A 19,310-nucleotide genomic window follows, 5' to 3' on the forward strand; every position below is an offset into this window, starting at 1 on the left:
GATGGTGAAGAATTTTTTAAGTGGTGCCAATTTGTTAGGAGTTGTTGGGCATTTATTTAAGGCCGTTGATTGCTCCTCATTTAAAGTCAAATTTATTGGAATACAACATTTTTTAGTAATTGTAGCTATCTAGTTTGCTTCTATAGGATTTGGTGGTACTTGAGAGTTACAAAGCTACACTAAAAGCTCATTTTTGAGATTGTGATCAGTGCTCTATCTACATTTTGTTATATGTGGTGAGATGAGATACATCACCATCTTTTGACTAAGGGGGTTTTCTAATTAAAGATGGTCATGATTATAATTTTGTAGCTTATTGTGACTATTTTGGCATTAATGTCTCTTCAAAAGAGGAAATAAAGTCTTGTATATACCCTTCTACTTTCATTTTGATGTTTGTAAATCGTTTCTATTAATATAGACATTTTGCAAAATAATAATAATAGTAATATTTATTTTTAGGACTATAATTGTACTCAACCCCACACTTGTCACGACTTAAGTACAGATAAATTGTCATACAATCTAAATGCTTCACTTTGATGTTATAATTACTAGTTTAACTTTTAGAGGAAATTTATTATTATAATTGTTTATTTGATAGGAATGTCTTAGCTTTTAGAGGAAATTTATTATTATAATTGTTTATTCGATAGGAATGTCTTAGCTTTTACAAGAAATTTATTATTATAATTGTTTATTTGATAGGAATGTCTTTAACAATAAGCATAAGAAAAATGAATTTTATTTTTCATATTTTAAAATTATCTTAATTCAAAAAAAATGACCTTGATGGATAAGTTCAACTTTGTTTCCAAAGACCTTGAAATATAATACTACAGTTAAGGATAAGTAGAATCAACATTCTAAATTATTTTCTCCAAATATGAAGCATACATGCACATTCCCATTCTAGTATTTGAAATAAAATACAACATCACAAAGTATAAGATGTTAGGTGGTTTTTTTCCTGCATCCACGATAGATGACCTTATTGGTTGTCCTAGAAAGTCTGGTTTTGAATTACTTATTTAGATGTCATCGAATACACTTAAATACCCTAAAAAATATACAATAATTTTTTTAGTAAGATCATTTTTTAACAAGATTGTGTTAAATAGAAATATTAGTGCCTTTATGTGTTCAAAATTATCAATGATTAATCTACGTGTAAGAAAATTTTGTGACGTAGAAAGTATTTCAATCACAATCTCATGTTTGAACTACATAAGATAGATGTGACCATTCATAATTGCATTAATATGTAAATCAAAATATGGAGTTAATGTAAATTGTATACATCTTTGTGAACAAATCCATCACCTCTATAATATTTTTTCTTGAGAACAATGATCAAAATCCATTAAAAATCATAGCAGATCTTGTTTATGAATTTTCTTCTGCTAGCAAAGTTCAAAATTCCATTTCAAAGAGATTTATTTTCCCCATCTCCTTGAACCTAACCTTAGGAAGCAAATAATAGAATCACTTGAAGTTAAAATCTAAGAGTATTTCAACTCCTTTTGATCGCGTTTACCTTTGGATATAGATGCTACCTTTGCACCTAACCAAAAGAATAGCAGTATCAAAGAAAGACCAACAAGGGCCATACCTATGAGACCTTCTGGTTCTGGAAGCGCATTCAAAAATGGATATGGATATCCCTGTATAAACAAAAGAAAAATAATGTAAATTGAGATCAAGGAAAATGAGAATTCAATATGTTCATAACTTCTTTAGATTCCAACTAGCCAAAAACTTCAATCTTGAAATCACATACATCAACTTTATAGTGAAATTTAAAACTCAAAATATTTATGCACAATTTACAAATGCTTATTTGCTGGGCTATTCATAGTCACCCTCAATTTTTCAAATACTCATTCAATGGAACATGCTTATAGAAATAATATCCAATTGTAAAATAACCATTAAGTTTCTAATAAATCATATTATTTATTTGGACATAGACAATATATATAATCAAATATAAGGATGTTGAATATGAATAAATTGTCCATGCTTCTTCTTAAAGCCCTCACAACTAGGACATAAAGTAATAACTCATTTAAAAGCATTTATGAGTTAAGCCTAAAGCATTATGGCCAATCATAGAACATTTACAACCATTTTTATGAGTCTTGTGAAGTGTCATATGGTACAACTTGATTAAAAGTAAGTGAATTTAAAGATAAGTCAATTCAAGCCACCTATGGCTTCATATATATGAGAAAACCCACCAAACGTGTGTAAGTGTGTGTGTGAGTCAAATATAATGGCATTCCCATAACCAACATCACTTCAATCATGTTAATTTTTCATTACAAGGTAAAATCACATCTTACCATTAACCTTAAAGGTTTGACTAACAAAAAGGATCTACCAACAATTTAAGGGGATAAAACCACCTTGTTTGTCTTATATTTACAATTAAGTATTTACAAAAAATGGAACAAAAAGTGGAAGGTTATATATATTAGGGACTAACATCGATAAAACCATTTTTAATATAGCTTGACCAATAATTATTGCAATTCCTCTCTTCATTAACATGTAAGCATCATTTTCCATGCTTGTAAAATTACATAAATTAATTATAATTAAGTATAACATCCAACACTCGCTCTAGAATTTAAATTTATAATGGTGATGTCAATGATATATCCAACTAAATCTGAGTTCATTTAAAAATGTTTAGTATTCTCTTCCTATACACTATCCAACAATGTGTACATCCCATTGCCCCAAACCTCTCAAATTGAAACTTCAAATTGTTTTATTTTAGAATACTCGGCTCCACTAGCAACTATGGGTTCAAGAGTTAAGGACTTGCAACCTTTTCTTAAAAATATTGAGTTAGATGTTTGTCTCTCAAGACTATTCAACCACTTGTCATAAAGATTAATAAAAGTATCACATAGGATGACAAAATATATTGTGGTGTAAAAGAATGGTGGAAGAAGAAGTCACAAAATATATGCAATGCATAGAATTTGTAGCATAATTTATCTCTTGACGTTTTAATACCTATGACTTATAACATTCCTACTAGTGACACTATATATTGTAACCTTTCAATATTTGTCCTTGTTCTCTTTTATTCAAATAACTAATATTTACAAAGGTCATAATATGACCATTATGGACTAACATTAACATCCTAATTCTAACACCCCTTCATAATAGTCACATTGGAAAATATACAAGAAACATCCTGCACCCTACCCAAAGGGCCTAATTAGAATGTCATTGAGTCTTCCACCAAGTTGATTTCACTATGTGAGCTTGACATAAGCCAAATGTACCTTACATAAATACCTTGTACCTATAGATTGTGTAGTGACCTGTTTTACTTGATTGCTATGACATATACTATGGCAGAAGCACTTATTGTTTGAGAGCATCATTTTCTTGATAACCTAGCTTTATGTTATTATTTGATAGTGATACCTGATCTTTCATGATAACGATGAGTAGATTAGACGTTGATTGATGGTTTATTGTTATTTTGTTGTTAAGCTAACATTCAATGCAATATTTAGATGCCAAATGAATGATTGTATTGTTATGATGAATTAAATTATATTTGGACATATTTAATTACAGTTATTATTGATAGTTTCTCAGAGTATGACAAGAAACTATAAGAGCGCATTGACGCTAGATTGGTGATAAGTAATGGATTATGGTTTGAGTTAAGGACATCAATTATCCATGTGAATATATAACTTTATTTGTTTAACATTATGAAAACACGGATGGAATGAATTAGTGAATGCATGCACATAGATTATATTGTCGATTGAAAAACACATGGGTGATGGGGTTGTCTGAAGGCTTACTAAATATTAAGAGAGGTGGAGCAGGATCCATGTTTCCACCTACTAGAACTTTGACCATTGCTTGGGTTCAAAAGTTGTAATACTTTTACTTTGAAGTTACATGATGTCGTGAGGGTAGATTTCATATTCGATCATTCGCAAGGACCCACTGAGGGGCATGCAATAAGGTGAAAACCATATTCCTTAGTAGCCTTTAGTCCCTCAAGAAATATTGAGAATTAACCATTGTCCCTTTAACATAATTAGGGGACTCAAAGGGAAAGCACTCACACCCTTGGAATTAAAGTAATTCTTAAAAGGCATGAAATGCTTGGAACCCTTGGTATTATTAAATAAAAGATATAATGGGGAAAAACCTGTTTGGTTTCCACTTGTGAGAAATTAAAGGAAATAACATATGGTATCAAAACAAGGTTCAACATACTAGGGCCATGGACCCATTATGCTTGCCTATTTCACATTATTTTAAATTATTAATATTGACCAACTTGGAATTGAAATTTCTTTTGTGACAAGTAATATCGACATAAATGGAAGAAGAGGCAAGGGTAAGGCTGTTAGGGGTTGAGGTATACAACCTCCACCATAGCCTACACCCTGTTGGGTGTGGAGTCTAATTATCTTCTGTATTCAAAGGTTTTAGTCAGATGTATACCCCAGGAAGATTGTACACCCCTCCATGCGGCGGGGTGCAAAGGGGACTTGTCCCCCCCGCGGGGGTCCGGGGGGGCTAATCCCCCCCCCCCCCCCCCCGGCTGAGGGTTCCGGGGGCCAGTGATCCCCTGGCAAGGAGATCGGGGCCAGCGCCCCCAAAGCTAAGAATAGATGTAAAATTGCCTTGTAAAATGTTGTAATTTCGTAGTCAATCTAGGCCATTCATTAGGCGGAGACCTGACGATAGAAGTATTGCGTCTATGTAGATCTGTATTTTGAGTGAGGAAGAGAGAGGAGATTGAGAGCAAAGAGGGAGTTACAGCGGATCTGTTGTAGGTTGTATCTCTTCAATTTACTGGATAATATAAAAATAAGGACTCGTTGTTTCTCCGTGGATGTAGCCCAAACTGGGTGAACCACGTATATTTGTGTCTCTCTTGTTTTATGTGTTTTCTGTGTTTATATTTTATGTGTTCCATTGCTCTGTAACATATAATTTTCTAACAACTGTATTAGAACCGAAGGTCTTTTTTAGCTGATAAACTCGCAGGAGAGAAGGGTTCCTAGTTCGAGTGGGAGTAATGGCGGAAGATGGTAGGTTTAGGGTCGAAAAATTCAATAGCCAAAACTACCAGGTGTGGAAGATGCAAATGGAAGATTATCTATATCAGAGAGATCTGTACCAACCATTGAGCGGAAAGACAAAGAAGTCGACGAGTATGACAGACACAGAATGGGATATTCTCGACAGAAAGGCACTTGGAACAATACAGCTATGCCTAGCGGCGTCGGTAGCATTTAATATTTCAAAGGAAATGACAACAGAGGGTTTAATGTCGACATTGGCCAAACTATATGAAAAACCCTCGGCCTCAAATAAGGTATTTCTTATGAAGCATTTATTTAATATGAAGATGTCAGAAGGTGGATCTGTTGCTGATCATTTAAATGAATTTAATACAGTTACCAGTCAGTTAAGTTCTGTAGGGGTAACTTTTGATGATGAAGTTAGGGCTCTGTTATTTTTGTGCTCATTGCCAGAAAGTTGGAATGGTTTAGTTATATCCATTAGTAACTGTCTCTGGATCTAGTACTTTAAAGTTTGATGATATTGTCGGTGCAATCCTTAGCGAGGAAATGCGACAGAAAAGCTCCGGTGAGACATCAGGTAATGTTTTGACTGCAGAGACTAGGGGAAGAAAAATGGAAAGAGGAAAGAGCCCAGGATACGGCAGTAAGTCAAGAAAAGACAGATCCAAGTCCAGATCGGGGATAATGTGCTAGAAATGTGGGAAGAAAGGACACCTGAAGAAAGACTGCAAGTATCAAAAGGGAAAAGAAGGAGACGCACAGCAAGAAACTAATCATGAAGCGAATGTAACAGGTGATGTGTTGCAAGATGCTTTGATTCTTTCATTAGAAAATATTGTTGAAGCTTGGGTGGTAGATTCAAGGGCCTCATTCCATGCCACACCTGATAGGAAACATTTTTATGATTATGTTGAAGGAGATTTTGGACAGGTTCGATTGGGTGATGATAAACCCTGTAAAATCATTGGAATGGGTACAGTTTTCATAAAATAGCAAAATGGAAATCAGTGGCTATTGAAAGAGGTAAGGCATGTTCCAGATCTGAAGAAAAATATGATTTCAACAAGGCAGTTGGGAGGTGAAGGTTGCGTAACTACTTCAATAGATAAAACCTGGAAGGTCACTAAAGGATCCCTGGTAAGAGCGAAAGGAGGAAATGTTGGTACATTGTATTTATGCAATGGTATTTCTAATTTTGTTAATGCTTTAACCTTTACAGGAGAAGATACAACATTGTGGCATCATAGGCTCAAGCACATGAGTAAGAAGGGGATGCAGATTCTTCACTCAAGAAATTTGTTGCCAGGTTTGAAGCATGTTGATTTAAAATTCTGTGAGAATTGTGTATATGGAAAACAAAAGAGAGTCAGATTCCTTAGAGTTGGGAAAGAAAAGAAGAGTGAAAAATTAAAGCTTGTGCATACAGATTTATGGGGATCTGCTCAGGTATCATCTCTTGGTGGCTCTCGTTATTATGTTACTTTTATTGATGATGCAACTAGAAAAACCTGGATTTATTGTATTCGAAATAAATCTAATGTATTTGATACTTTCAAGAAATGGAAAGCTTTGGTTGAAAATGAGTCAGGAAAAAAGTTGAAGTGTCTCAGATCAGATAATGGAGGTGAATATTGCAGCAAAGAGTTTGAGAGGTACTTTTCAGAGAATGGAATTCGTAGAGAGAAGAGAGTTCCAGGAACACCACAAGAAAATGGTGTCAGAAAGGATGAACAAGGCAATCATGGAGCGTGCAAGGTGCATGAGATTTCATGCAGGATTGCCTTTACAATTTTGAGCAGATGTTGTAGATATTGTTGTTTATCTAATAAACATAGGGCCTTCAAATTCCTTGGATGGTGGTATTCTAGAGGAGGCATGGACAAGTAAAAAGGTAAACTACTCTTTTTTAAAGACTTTTGGTTGTGAAGCCTTTGTCCACATTAATAAAGAAAATAGAACAAAGCTTGAGGCAAAATCAAAGAAATGTACCTTTATTGGATATGGTGTTAATGATTTTGGTTATCGCTTTTATGATTATGAAAAACACAAAATCATTAGAAGCAGAGATGTTATATTCAATGAAAAGGTTTTGTATAAGGATCAGAAGAGAGTCAGATTCCTTAGAGTTGGGAAAGAAAAGAAGAGCGAAAAATTAGAGCTTGTGTATACAGATGTATGGGGACCTGCTCAGGTATCATCTATTGGTGGCTCTTGTTATTATGTTACTTTTATTGATGATGCAACCAGAAAAACCTGGATTTATTGTATTTGAAATAAATCTAATGTATTTGATACTTTTAAGAAATGGAAAGCTTCGGTTGAAAATGAGACAGAAAAAAAAAGTTGAAGTGCCTCGGGTCAGATAATGGAGGTGAATATTGCAGCAAAGAGTTTGATAGATACTTTTCAGAGAATGGAATTCGTAGAGAGAAGACAGTTCCAGGAACAACACAAGAAAATGGTGTGTCAGAAAGGATGAACAGGACAATCATGGAGCGTGCAAGGTGCATGAAATTGCATGCAGGATTGCCTTTACAATTTTGGGCAGATGCTATAGATACTGTTGTTTATCTAATAAACAGAGGGCCTTCAAGTTCCTTGGATGGTGGTATTCCAGAGGAGGCATGGACAGGTAAAAAGGTAAACTACTCTTTTTTAAATACCTTTGGTTGTGAAGCCTTTGTCCACATTAATAAATAAAATACAACAAAGCTTGAGGCAAAATCAAAGAAATGTACCTTTATTGGATATGGTGTTAATGATTTTGGTTATCGCTTTTATGATTATGAAAAACGCAAAATCATTAGGAGTAGAGATGTTATATTCAATGAAAAGGTTTTGTATAAGGATTAGCTACAGGAAAATAAACAGAAAAAAAGAAAATAGAGAATACACGATGCTTGCTGATATCACAGGAAAAGTGATGGTGCCTAAAAATCATAATGATCAACAGCCAGAACAACAACCACAACAAAAACAAGCACTTCAAACAACTGAAAGTGGTGTTAGAAGATCTACCAGGATAAGTAGACCCCCTAAACGATACTCTCCTTCATTATATTATGTATTGTTGACTGATTCTGGTGAACCAGAATGTTATTAAGAAGCAGTGCAGGTAAAAACCAGGAAGAAGTGGGAGCAAGCCATGAAAGAAGAGATGGACTCCTTAGCACATAGCCAAACTTGGGACTTAGTCAGGTTGCCTGTAGGTAAAACAACATTGCAGAATAAATGGGTTTAAAGTTGAAGGAAGAAGATGGAGGTAGAAAAAGGTATAAATATAGACTTTGATGAAATATTTTCTCCTGTTGTTAAAATGACTTCAATCAGAACTATTTTAAGTTTAGTAGCAGTTGAAGATTTGCATCTTGAGCAGTTAGATGTAAAGACAACCTTTCTCCATGGGGATTTGGAGGAAGAGATATATATGCAACAGCCACAAGGATATGAGGTAAAAGGGAAGGAGAAACTAGTGTGCAGGTTGAAAAAGAGCTCGTATGGCTTAAAACAGGCTCTAAGGCAGTGGTGTCTAAAATTTGACAGGTTTATGTCTGAACAAGGTTATACTAGATATCACTCTGATCATTGTGTTTATCTGAAAAAGCAAAATGATGGCAGCGATATTATATTGTTATTGTATGTAGATGACATGCTTGTTGCAGTGTCTAACCTGCAGGAAATAAATATGCTCAAAAGAAAATTGGCAAATTCATTTGCAATGAAGGATTTGGGAGCTGCAAAACAAATCCTTGGTATGAGAATAACTAGAGACAGAAAAAATCGCAAATTAACATTGTCTTAGAATGAATACATACAAAAGGTGTTAAAAAGATTTAATATGCACAATGCAAAACCAGTTAGTATACCTTTTGCTAGCCATTTCAAATTAAGTAAGGAGAAGTGTCCCAAGACTCAAGAAGAAATGGCTCATATGTCTAAAGTTCCATATGCATCAGCAGTTGGAAGCTTAATGTATGCAATGGTCTGCACAAGCCTTGATATTGCACATGCAGTGGGAGTTGTAAGCAGGTACATGAACAATCCAGGAAAAGAACATTGGATGGCAGTGAAGTGGATTCTCAGGTATTTGAGAGGTACCACAAATCAAGCATTATGCTTTGGTGGTTCAAACATTTCTCTACAGGGATATGTTGATGCAGATATGGCGGGTGATAGAGATAACAGGAGGAGCACAACAGGGTATGTGTTTACTATAGGTGGAACAACTGTCAGTTGGGTTTCAAAACTGCAAAGTGTTGTTGCACTCTCAACAACAGAAGCAGAGTATGTTGCTGCTACAGAGGCTAGTAAAGAAATTATTTGGTTACAAAGGTTTCTGGATGAATTGGGTAAGAAGCAGGAGTTGGGCAGGTTATACAGTGACAGCCAGAGTGCCATACATCTTGCAAAGAACTCTGCATTTCATTCCAAGACTAAGCATATACAGCTCAAGTACCATTTCATATGGTCAGCATTGGAAGATGGACAGTTGAAGCTGGAAAAGATACACACTAGCCAGAATCCTGCAGATATGTTAACAAAAGTTGTAACCAGGGAGAAACTGAGAATCTGCTCAGTTTCAATTGGTCTTCAAGTATGATGAAGAAGATGAGAAACAAACAGGTCCAAAGTGGAGTCATTGTCTAGCAAATGAAGCAGTGGTGGAGTTGCTATAATCAATCTCCAAGTGGGATATTGTTGGGTGTGGAGCCTAATTATCTTTTGTATTCAAAAGCTTCAACCGGATGTATACCCCAGGAAGATTGTACACCCATCCATGTGGGGCAGTGCCGGGGGGGGGACTCGTCCCCCCCGCGGGGGTCCGGGGGGGCTAATCCCCCCCGACTGGGGGGTCTGAGGGCTAGCAGTCCCCTGGTGGAGGGATCGGGGGCAGCGCCCTTGAAGCTAAGAATAGATGTAAAATTGTCTTGTAAAATGTTATACTTTAGTAGTCAATCTGGGCCATTCATTAGGCGGAGATCTGATGATAGAAGTTATGTTTAATTTAGGGTTTTTTGCCCTAGAAGGCAACCCCTTGCTATATATGAAAGAATTGTATTGTGTCTATGTAGATCTGTATTCTGAGTGAGGAAGAGAGAGGAACTTGAGAGCGAAGAGGGAGTTACAGTGGATATGTTGTAGGTTGTATCTCTTTAGTTTACTGGATAATATAAAAATAAGGACTGGTTGTTTCTCCGTGGACGTAACCCAAACTGGGTGAACCACGTATATCTGTGTCTCTCTTGTTTTATGCGTTTTCTGTGTTTATATTTCTGCAATATTTTATGTGTTCCATTGCTTTGTAATATATAATTTTCTAACACACCCATGAGCTCTCCACCTAGAGAAGAGGGACACGTTCAAGAACAAGAGAACATGTACACAATAGAAGTTATCAACATGGTGTGCTCGTTTCAAAGGATGTCTAATGTGTTAATAAAGAGATTATATATAGAGAGAGAAAGGAGGGGTATCTAAACATGCATAAGAATTTGAAAATCCTACTAGTAACCACATGCGCAAAGACTTAGAAAAGGTTAATTTTCTAAATTTTTAGGGATCCATTGATGGGCAGGAAACTGATGTTTGGCTTGATAACATGGCCATATGTTTCACCTTAAGACATTCTACCTCTAACCGCAAGGTATGTATGGGAGTTTCCCAGCGAAAGGGAAGTGCATTATCGTAGTAGAAGACACTTCTACCACAATTGGGGATGAATATATTTGAGATATCTTGGGAACTACTTGAGGGTTGTTTTAGAGAATGTTATTTATTTGAAAAATTCATTGAAAGACAACTAAATGAATTCAATGCCTAAGGCAAGGAAATAGATTTGTGCTCAAATAAGAAGCAAGTTTCTTAAAGTTATTAAGATATGCCCCACACCTAAACACTAAAAAATTGTGATTGTGTACGGTGTTGATCTAAAGATGACCTGAGGTTGCCATTGATGTCAACCCAAGCAGCACCAAGGATGACCCTGAACTTCCATGGCACATTGGGCATCATCATTCATAGTTTCTTGTCTCATAACCATTATAGGAATACTCTACTCAAAAATATATTTCTATCGATATATAGCTCTCCTCGTAATTCCTCACGGTTTGTAAGTTATTCAAGATTGAAGTTAGTAACCCCAATTAGTGGGCTAAAACCCCATGGGGTTGTGGCATGGAATTTATCATTGATTTTGGTCATTGAATAGTCAATAATTAATAATAATAAAATTAAGCTCCTAAAATCCCTCCAACATTCTCTATAGAAGCCCCTCTCAAATCTATAAAAAGAAATCTCATATATCCTCCAGAAGTAAAGATCATGGAATTTTTGCTATAACTTTATTTCTGTGAAGTATTAGATGTTGAAATTAAAACCCATTTGAGCCGAAATCCTGATGAACGTCATGACCGAATTTCAGATCTTGGTTTGATATATTTTCGGAGATATGATCTGTGAAAGTTAGGGTTTTTGCAGGCTCCCAAATTTCTTCTCAAAGAGGTGACCTTGGGAAAATTATCATAACTCTCTCTCTGAGAAGCGGATTGGAATTCTGTAAAAAGTGGCAGATAGTGCACGGACTGTAGTTTCCGTATATCAATTTCAGAGCCGAAGAAGGAAGCAGTGACACATGGAATGCCGTACAATTTTGATCTACTAAACTAGTCCATAATTAGGACATTGTGAGATATTGGGAATAACTTTGCCTTGAAGAATCCAAATCGGGTCAGACCTGTGGCATTGGAAAGAAGACTCAGAGGGCTACTACAAGACCAAAGATCACATATTGGGGATCTGAAATCACAGAGATACATCAAATTCAATATCGTGCTCCTAGAAGGCAAGAAAAAAAACTAGATCAAGTGTTGTCAAGGGGTGCAAAGGACTAGACTTTCTAGGGCAACAAAGAGCAAGGTGCAGCAAAATGATGCAACAAAGGTAAGCTCTAGGTAAGTATCTTCTGTATATGCATGTTCATCTCTTAATTGCATTAGGTTCTTTGTATTTTAATTTGTTGTTTTTGTTTAGCACTGACATATGCTTTGCAAGATGAGGTAAGTTTTGTTATTATCATGTCATGGGTATTTCCTTGAAAACTTTTTGCAGGTATTATATTCTCATCAAGAGAAGACTCAATACATAATCTAATGTTCTAAAGAGTGAGAAAGGGTAGCATGACAAGAGCAACAATCAAGGTGCAGAACAACAACAAGAATTTCACCACATGAAGTCTTCAAGTGGGCAGCATTGCATACAGTCATTATAAAAGTATCATTGTACAGAGTCATTGTAAAAACATCATTGTAAAAGTTGTACAAGTGTCTATCTGCCAAGAGTTGAAGAGGCAGTATCGGGAGGTCTAGGATCATCATTAGGTGGTTGTTTCATAGTTGGGCTTATGGTCTAGTGTGTCTTCTTCTTCTACATCATTCTATATCATTGTAAAGTGGACCATTTTCCCTGGTATGAGAGTCCATTCTTCTTTTATTCTTCTATAGGGTGGTAGGGTGGTGCTAGGCTGGTGCATGAAGTCACCAAAAGGTTCAATCATGTGAAAACTTCAGGGTGGTAGGGTGGTGCTAGAGTGAGTTGTAGCTCATTGGGTGTTGGGGCATCTGTTCAGTTGACTACTGAAGAATCTCAAGCGTTGGAGTGTCCATCCAGTGGGAGCTGGAGAAGAATGCTTTTCTAGATTCTAGGAAGTTGGAGCTTTCTTTTCAATTGGAGTTGAAGATTAAAGAATTATTAGAAAATCATTCAGGTGGTTTTTTTCCCGGAGGGGGTTTCCACCTTAAAAACTGTGTGCATTTGTGTTCCTTTTGTTTACTACTATCATTGTAAAAACACTGATAATAATTGAAGATTAACTAATGCTCCGAAAGATTAATAATAATACTAATTGAAAGGAATACTGATTCACCCCCCCTCTCTCAGTATTTCCAACATACGGGTTATACTACAACATAAGAGCAAGGATGAGGATTTTAATGCCTTGTACTTTGCATAAAGTAGTTTAGAGTGCCACAATAAGAGAAGATGAGATTATGGCAGTGGGCAATGTAGGCCGACTAGTTTGAGAGTTCAGAGATCTACACCATCACAAATAATTAGCAAGAATAGAAAAGTCCATAAAGATGTACAAAGAGGACCAGCTATTAGTACATAGAGACAACCAACATGTAACTAGAGACCACCTTAATGACGACTAGTACAGTAGTGCCTCCCTGTACAACTAACACAATTTGTACAACATAGTTATAGACCCACGTACACCCAATTTAGTAGGATTCAACCTCCTAAGAGGTGGTGTTGGACTTGTGGAGGATGACACTTCTAGAGAGATTGTCCTCAAGCACAAAGGAGATCTAATAAAGAGCAAAGCTCGACCACAATTGGAGATTTGGACCAAGCCCACTATATCAATGTACAATATTAGATACTACAGATAAGATTGACAACTAGAACCTTTTAAATTTAATAGATCCAAGATCTATTGAAAGTTTTATTTCTCATAATGCATTATCTAGATTAAAAAAAGAATTAGTAGAATAAAAGGACTTTATTCAAGTAGAAGTGGCATTGAGTATGAAACGAGATGAAGGACAATTAGTATAAGATTATGAGTTAAATTTAAATGTCGACATAGGTAAGATATCTCTTTATATGATAGTTATGGGATCTTCCAATACAATTATTGGAATGGATTGGCTAAGAAACCATGACATTGTATTGGATTGTAAGAATAAAATATTATATTTTATAGATGATGAAGGATAGAAAATAACTTTAACCAGGGAAATAAGAGAATGTCACTAAGGTTTATATCAACATTAAAATTAATAAGTATGCAGAAAGGACATAAAATTTACACTATAACATCCTTGACTAATAAGAAAGATTTTAAACTTTTGGAAAAATATCCAATATTCTTAGAGTTTAATGATATGTATTTCTAGAAGAATTACCTAGATTACCACCTAAAAAAGAGTTAGAGTTCACCATTGAACTAAAACCAAGAATGTAACCCATTGCAAGGGCTCCCTATCATGTGACAACATCAGAACTTGAAATTTATTCAACCAGGAAAGCATATCACCATGGGGAGCACTAATGATATTTGTAAATAAGGATGGGTCTTGACAACTTTACATTGATTATCGATAGTTAAACAAGAAAACAATTAAGAATCAATCTCCCTTACCAAGAATCGATGATTTATTTGACTAGATGAAGGAAACGACAATAATTCAAAGAGAGATTTAATATTAGGGTATTACCGATTGAGAATTTAAGAAAAAGAAATTCCAAAAACTACATTCGACATGAGAATTGGACATTATGAGTTTATGGTATTTTGTGAATTCTTAGATAAATTTGCATCAGTGTTTATAAATGATATTTTAATTTATTCATATACATTGGAAGAATGTAATGAACATTTGTGGTTAGTTCTGTAGTGTCTCATAGAAAACAAGTGTGTGGAAAGTTAATTTATATTTTATTTTATCAACTGGAAATTCATTATTTCAAACATATTATCTTTGGAGAAGTAAGATATGTAGATCTAGTAAAGATTGAAGCAATCATGGATTGGATAACATCTACAAATGTGCACAAGGTACATAGTTTTATGGGATTAGCAAGATACTAACAAGTATTTGTAGAAGGATTTTTAAAGATGGCAAATTCTATAATTGAATTGCAAATAGGACAAAAATATATTTAAAAAAATGTATAGATATAAAAATATGAAGAAGTATTTCACAATTTAAAAGAACTGCTAATGTCAACTCCTATTTTAAAAGTACCCAATATGGATTAAGATCTTTTAGTATGCACAAATGCATCAAAGGAAGGATTGGGTTATGTGATTATACAAAAAAAAAAAAAAATAGGGTAATGGCTTGTGCTTCCAAGAAGCTTCGATCCATGAAGAACATTTTGTGATAGATGATTTGGAACTAGGATAGTGCATGCCTTGTGAATATGGAGACACTACTTAATTGGGAAAAATTTAGAATTAAAGACAAATCATCATGAATTACAACATATTGTTACTCAAAGTAACTTGAATGCTAGCCAAAGAAGATGGCCAGAGTCATTAAGTATGTATTGAGGGATGCCTAAATTACCACCTTTTTGCACCCATCATTTTCCTTTTTTATCACTTTTAACCATCACCTTACACGCCCTTTTCATTTGAACCTATGCATGATGAACTAATTTTCTTGAAGTATGATTTATCGTCATTCATGTCATTTTAATGGATTATGCTAGTGTAATTTGGTGAAAAACTAAACCCTTTTACACTTGTTAATCAAGAGGCACATGAGAAATTGGTGCAACGCAAGTTACAAGTATTGCCACAATGGCTGCAACACTAGATGCATTAATGTGATGCCATTATACATTGTTGCAACACTGGATGCGATGTTGCACCACCAGTTGAGCTACTGCAACATTGGTCATGTTGTTGCTACAACATCAACCATGTTGTTGCGACACTAACGTGATTGTTGATGCAACACTAACAATTGATTATTGTTGCAATATTGGTGGTTGAATATTGTTGCAACTTAGAATACAATTGATTCATATCACTATTTCGTGCTATCATTATGCCAATTGGGACAACAATGGATGCACCAAAAATATTGATCAAGTGGCACAGTGGATAGTGAGACAAGACAACAATGTAGCAATCCAGCTCATCTAAAGGCAACTACCCCTGTCAACATAAAAATTAAACTGGAGTAAACACCAAGGACCAAATTTATATTCTTGCCGAGCTGAGTCCAACTATTAGGAACAGTGTGAGGATCTCAGATCCTCATGGTTGTTCTTAACTCTTTCTTGCTTAGAATAAGTAATGTACTTTGTATAAATACCTCTACTCAACTTGAGTAGGGTGGATGAATCAATGATCAAGAGATTGTAACTTAGAATTATGTTTCTTAATATAAGACATTAATTTTGTTCTATCACATTTCGTTTTGTTAATGAATAATTGAATTTAACTCCTGATTGATAGTTCCACCCAATACTTCGTCCAGGGAGGTAGGCCCCCTTCCTTAGGTGAGTATTATGGAATTGTAGTATAGGTTTGATTTTTGAATTAGTTTACTAAATTATTGTTTATTCATTGTTGCAATGTTAGATTTCTGTTCCAGTTAAAGATTCCAATGCAATAGATTATCTTATTCATGGTTGCTACACTAGATCTATTACTTTATTCTAGTTTATATTTCCCATGCAATTGATTACTATTCTTTCAATGTTGCAACACTAGTACTCCATTGAAGCATATTCTTGTTCATGTGATTTGGTTGGTTATAGTTGTATAAGCTAAAAGATTGGTTATATGCACATTTCTTCATTTGTTCACCATAGGGTTGAGCGTGGAAAGAATTTTTTTTAATGCAATCATCACTTAGCATAGTTAGATTTCATTTTATCCAATTTTCTTTTGCTTCAATTGGGGTAACAACACATTGCTTCCATGTTGGTTGAAGTTAGATTAGTTTGTTGCTTTTCCTTTTGCTTCAACTAGCGTAACGTCACATTGCTTCCACGCTGGTTGAACTTAGAGTAGTTTGTTGTTAAATTGGCAACTAGGGCCAAACTCCATGTGGGTCAGTGTATTTATGGCAGCTGATATTTTTATTGGATCCCTCTCGTCGAGAGGTGTAGGATTGATCCAAAGATCATCCGATTCCGATAAATATTTATGGAGATATGAATTTATTTCGATTATGTAATTATTATCAAGCCGACCAGCTCTTGCGTAGGCTCATCACGTCATGTTTATTCAACCTATATATTTTAGTATAAATTGAAGAGGATTTGAAGTCATTTGAAAACTCACTTCAAGTGATCTCCTCTACAAGTCTTGGGTTTTTGAGAAGGAAATACACTATGGATTACGCTGGCCTAGTAAGATGATGCCCTAATGAAGAACACAGTCATGAATGGAGAACACAGTCATGAATCCACAGGCAGTGGAAGAAGTAGCTGCAGTCAAAGTATGGATATTTTACCATACTCTAAACGCTGTAATAAACTACATCCCTATGCACCCCAATACTAATACGCTGTCCATACAAGTCACAAAGGGTAGCCGCTGTAATATGGTAAAGCCGCAGTTGAAAGAAGCCCTACCACATAGACAATCGATATGTTGTTCAATGAAGACTTTATCCACGCAGTGTCTACACGTTGAGCAAACAATCGATACGCTGTTCAATAAAGACCTTATCGACACAGTCTCTACACGTTGAGCAGACAATCAATACGCTGTTCAATGAAGACGTTATCCACGCAGTCTCTACACGTCAAGCAGACAATCTATATGCTGTAATGAAGACCTTATCCACATAATCTATACGCTGTAATGAAGGCACTATATATGCACAGTCATGGAAACTCATACGCTGTTATGTATATGCAGAAAACTCAACACTGTTATATATACGCATGTCATGTATATAACACAGTCATGGCAATACGTTGTTATGTATATGCGGAGACTGATATATAACGCTACCATGGCAGCAGCATTCACTCTCGTTAATCCGCAGCAAATGGACATATATATGCTTGGGCAGCACAATGATGCATGGAGTATGGACAGCATCATAGTAAATGTAATCATGAGCATGGGCAACTTGATGATGGATGAGACCATGGAAAGATGCAGCATGATGAGTAGCATGAAGATGAGAGCAGCTTAGTCATCTAGATCCAGCATTGTGATAGGGCAGCATGGTGCTACATGGTAAGGTGCGGCAAATGGTCGATGCAGCACTATGATAGGTGAAGCCGTCACCTTGGAGAATCAGTTGAAGCAGAATGTCTTCAACTGATTTCATTGTTATACAAAATGATCTATGTTAGATCTAGATAAGTCAAAGTGTTGACTTCTATTGTAAATATACTATCTCTCTCTCTTTTTCTGCTGAACTTTGAAGAACATAAAAGAAGAATTGATCAAGGGTTTCCCAACACATTGTGGGGTTTGTCCTTGGCTAGTGTCACATCTTGTGTCCTCTTGTCTTGGCTTGTCTTCTACGATTTATATTTATGTTCTATCTGCAATTTACTTTATGCTGATGTGATTGCTAATATGGAAAAGAAATTAAATAAATTGCTCTAGCATAAAACATACCTAATATTAACAGTTGGTTATAGTTGTATAAGCTAAAAGATTGGTTATATGCACATTTCTTCATTCGTTCACCATAGGATTGAGTGTGGAAAGAATTTTTCTTAATGCAATCATCACTTAGCATAGTTAGATTTCATTTTATGCAATTTTCTTTTGCTTCAACTGGGGTAACAACACATTGCTTCCATGTTGGTTGAAGTTAGATTAGTTTGTTGCTTTTCCTTTTGCTTCAACTAGCGTAACGTCACATTGCTTCCACACCAGTTGAACTTAGAGTAGTTTGTTGCCCTTTTAGTTCAACTGGGGTAACAATACATTGCTTTAGGCTGGTTGAAGTTGGATTAGTTTGTTGTTTTCCCTTTGATTCTATTGTGGTAAAAACACATTTCTTCTTGGCTAGTTGAATCTAGTTCACATAGGTTTCCTTTGGTTCATCTGGGGCTAATAGAAGTAGTGTTATAACACTTACTTCCAGGCCAAGTTGAAGTAGTTTACCTTTCCTATAGCAAAGCCTTAACATTGGTGGCTCTTTCAAAAACATCTTGAAACATTATCCCTATGTTTATTCATCTTTACTACAACTTTCCAATTAGAGGAGTAACCCAACAGAATGTTCCAGCGTAAACAATGCATGACAGTTTGCAAATATCATACAAATCCATGGTTTGACAATTAAAGAATAGTCCTTTTAGTTGTCTTTTGAAACAATTTAGAGGTAATTAGAAGGCTCGTCAAGTTATGATTTTGGGATAACTTACATAAAAGGAATATTTAACAGAGTTGCAGAGGCCTTAAGTCGCAGGTCATGCCTTCTTAAATAGACCATGAAAGACAAATTTGAGAAAAAATATTAAAACGACAATTAGAAGATAAATGGTATAAGGAAGTCAGATTGGAATAAAAGAGTGAAGAAATGAGAATTCTGAAATATGAAGGGTATGCAGTAGACGATGATGTTTTATTATGGGTTTCATGGAAGAATATATGTGCCACCAAATAAAGAGATGTGTAACTTGATCTTAAGGGAACCTCATAAAACAATATATATGCCCAATATG

General features: G+C 35.3%; 1 protein-coding gene across 5 annotated transcripts in view; it reads right to left on the minus strand.

Moving 5' to 3' along the window:
• Positions 1–1,233: 1,233 nt before the first annotated feature.
• The window catches only part of LOC149140999 (uncharacterized), a 270,261-nt gene continuing 252,184 nt past the window's right edge, over positions 1,234–19,310 (minus strand). For 3 of the 5 annotated variants that reach the window (XM_089447932.1, XM_089447931.1, XM_089447930.1), the window contains one exon: positions 1,234–1,664. In XM_089447932.1, coding sequence (XP_089304058.1) covers positions 1,503–1,664 — 162 coding nt within the window. In that variant the 3' untranslated portion in view covers positions 1,234–1,502. The remainder of the gene's footprint in view (positions 1,665–19,310) is intronic. The other 2 variants (XM_089447934.1, XM_089447933.1) reach the window with 1 other exon arrangement.

This window comes from Pinus tabuliformis, chromosome X (genome assembly GCF_031772625.1).
Source record: "Pinus tabuliformis cultivar Carrire ecotype Pingquan chromosome X, CPIR1, whole genome shotgun sequence".
Taxonomy (NCBI): domain Eukaryota; kingdom Viridiplantae; phylum Streptophyta; class Pinopsida; order Pinales; family Pinaceae; genus Pinus; species Pinus tabuliformis.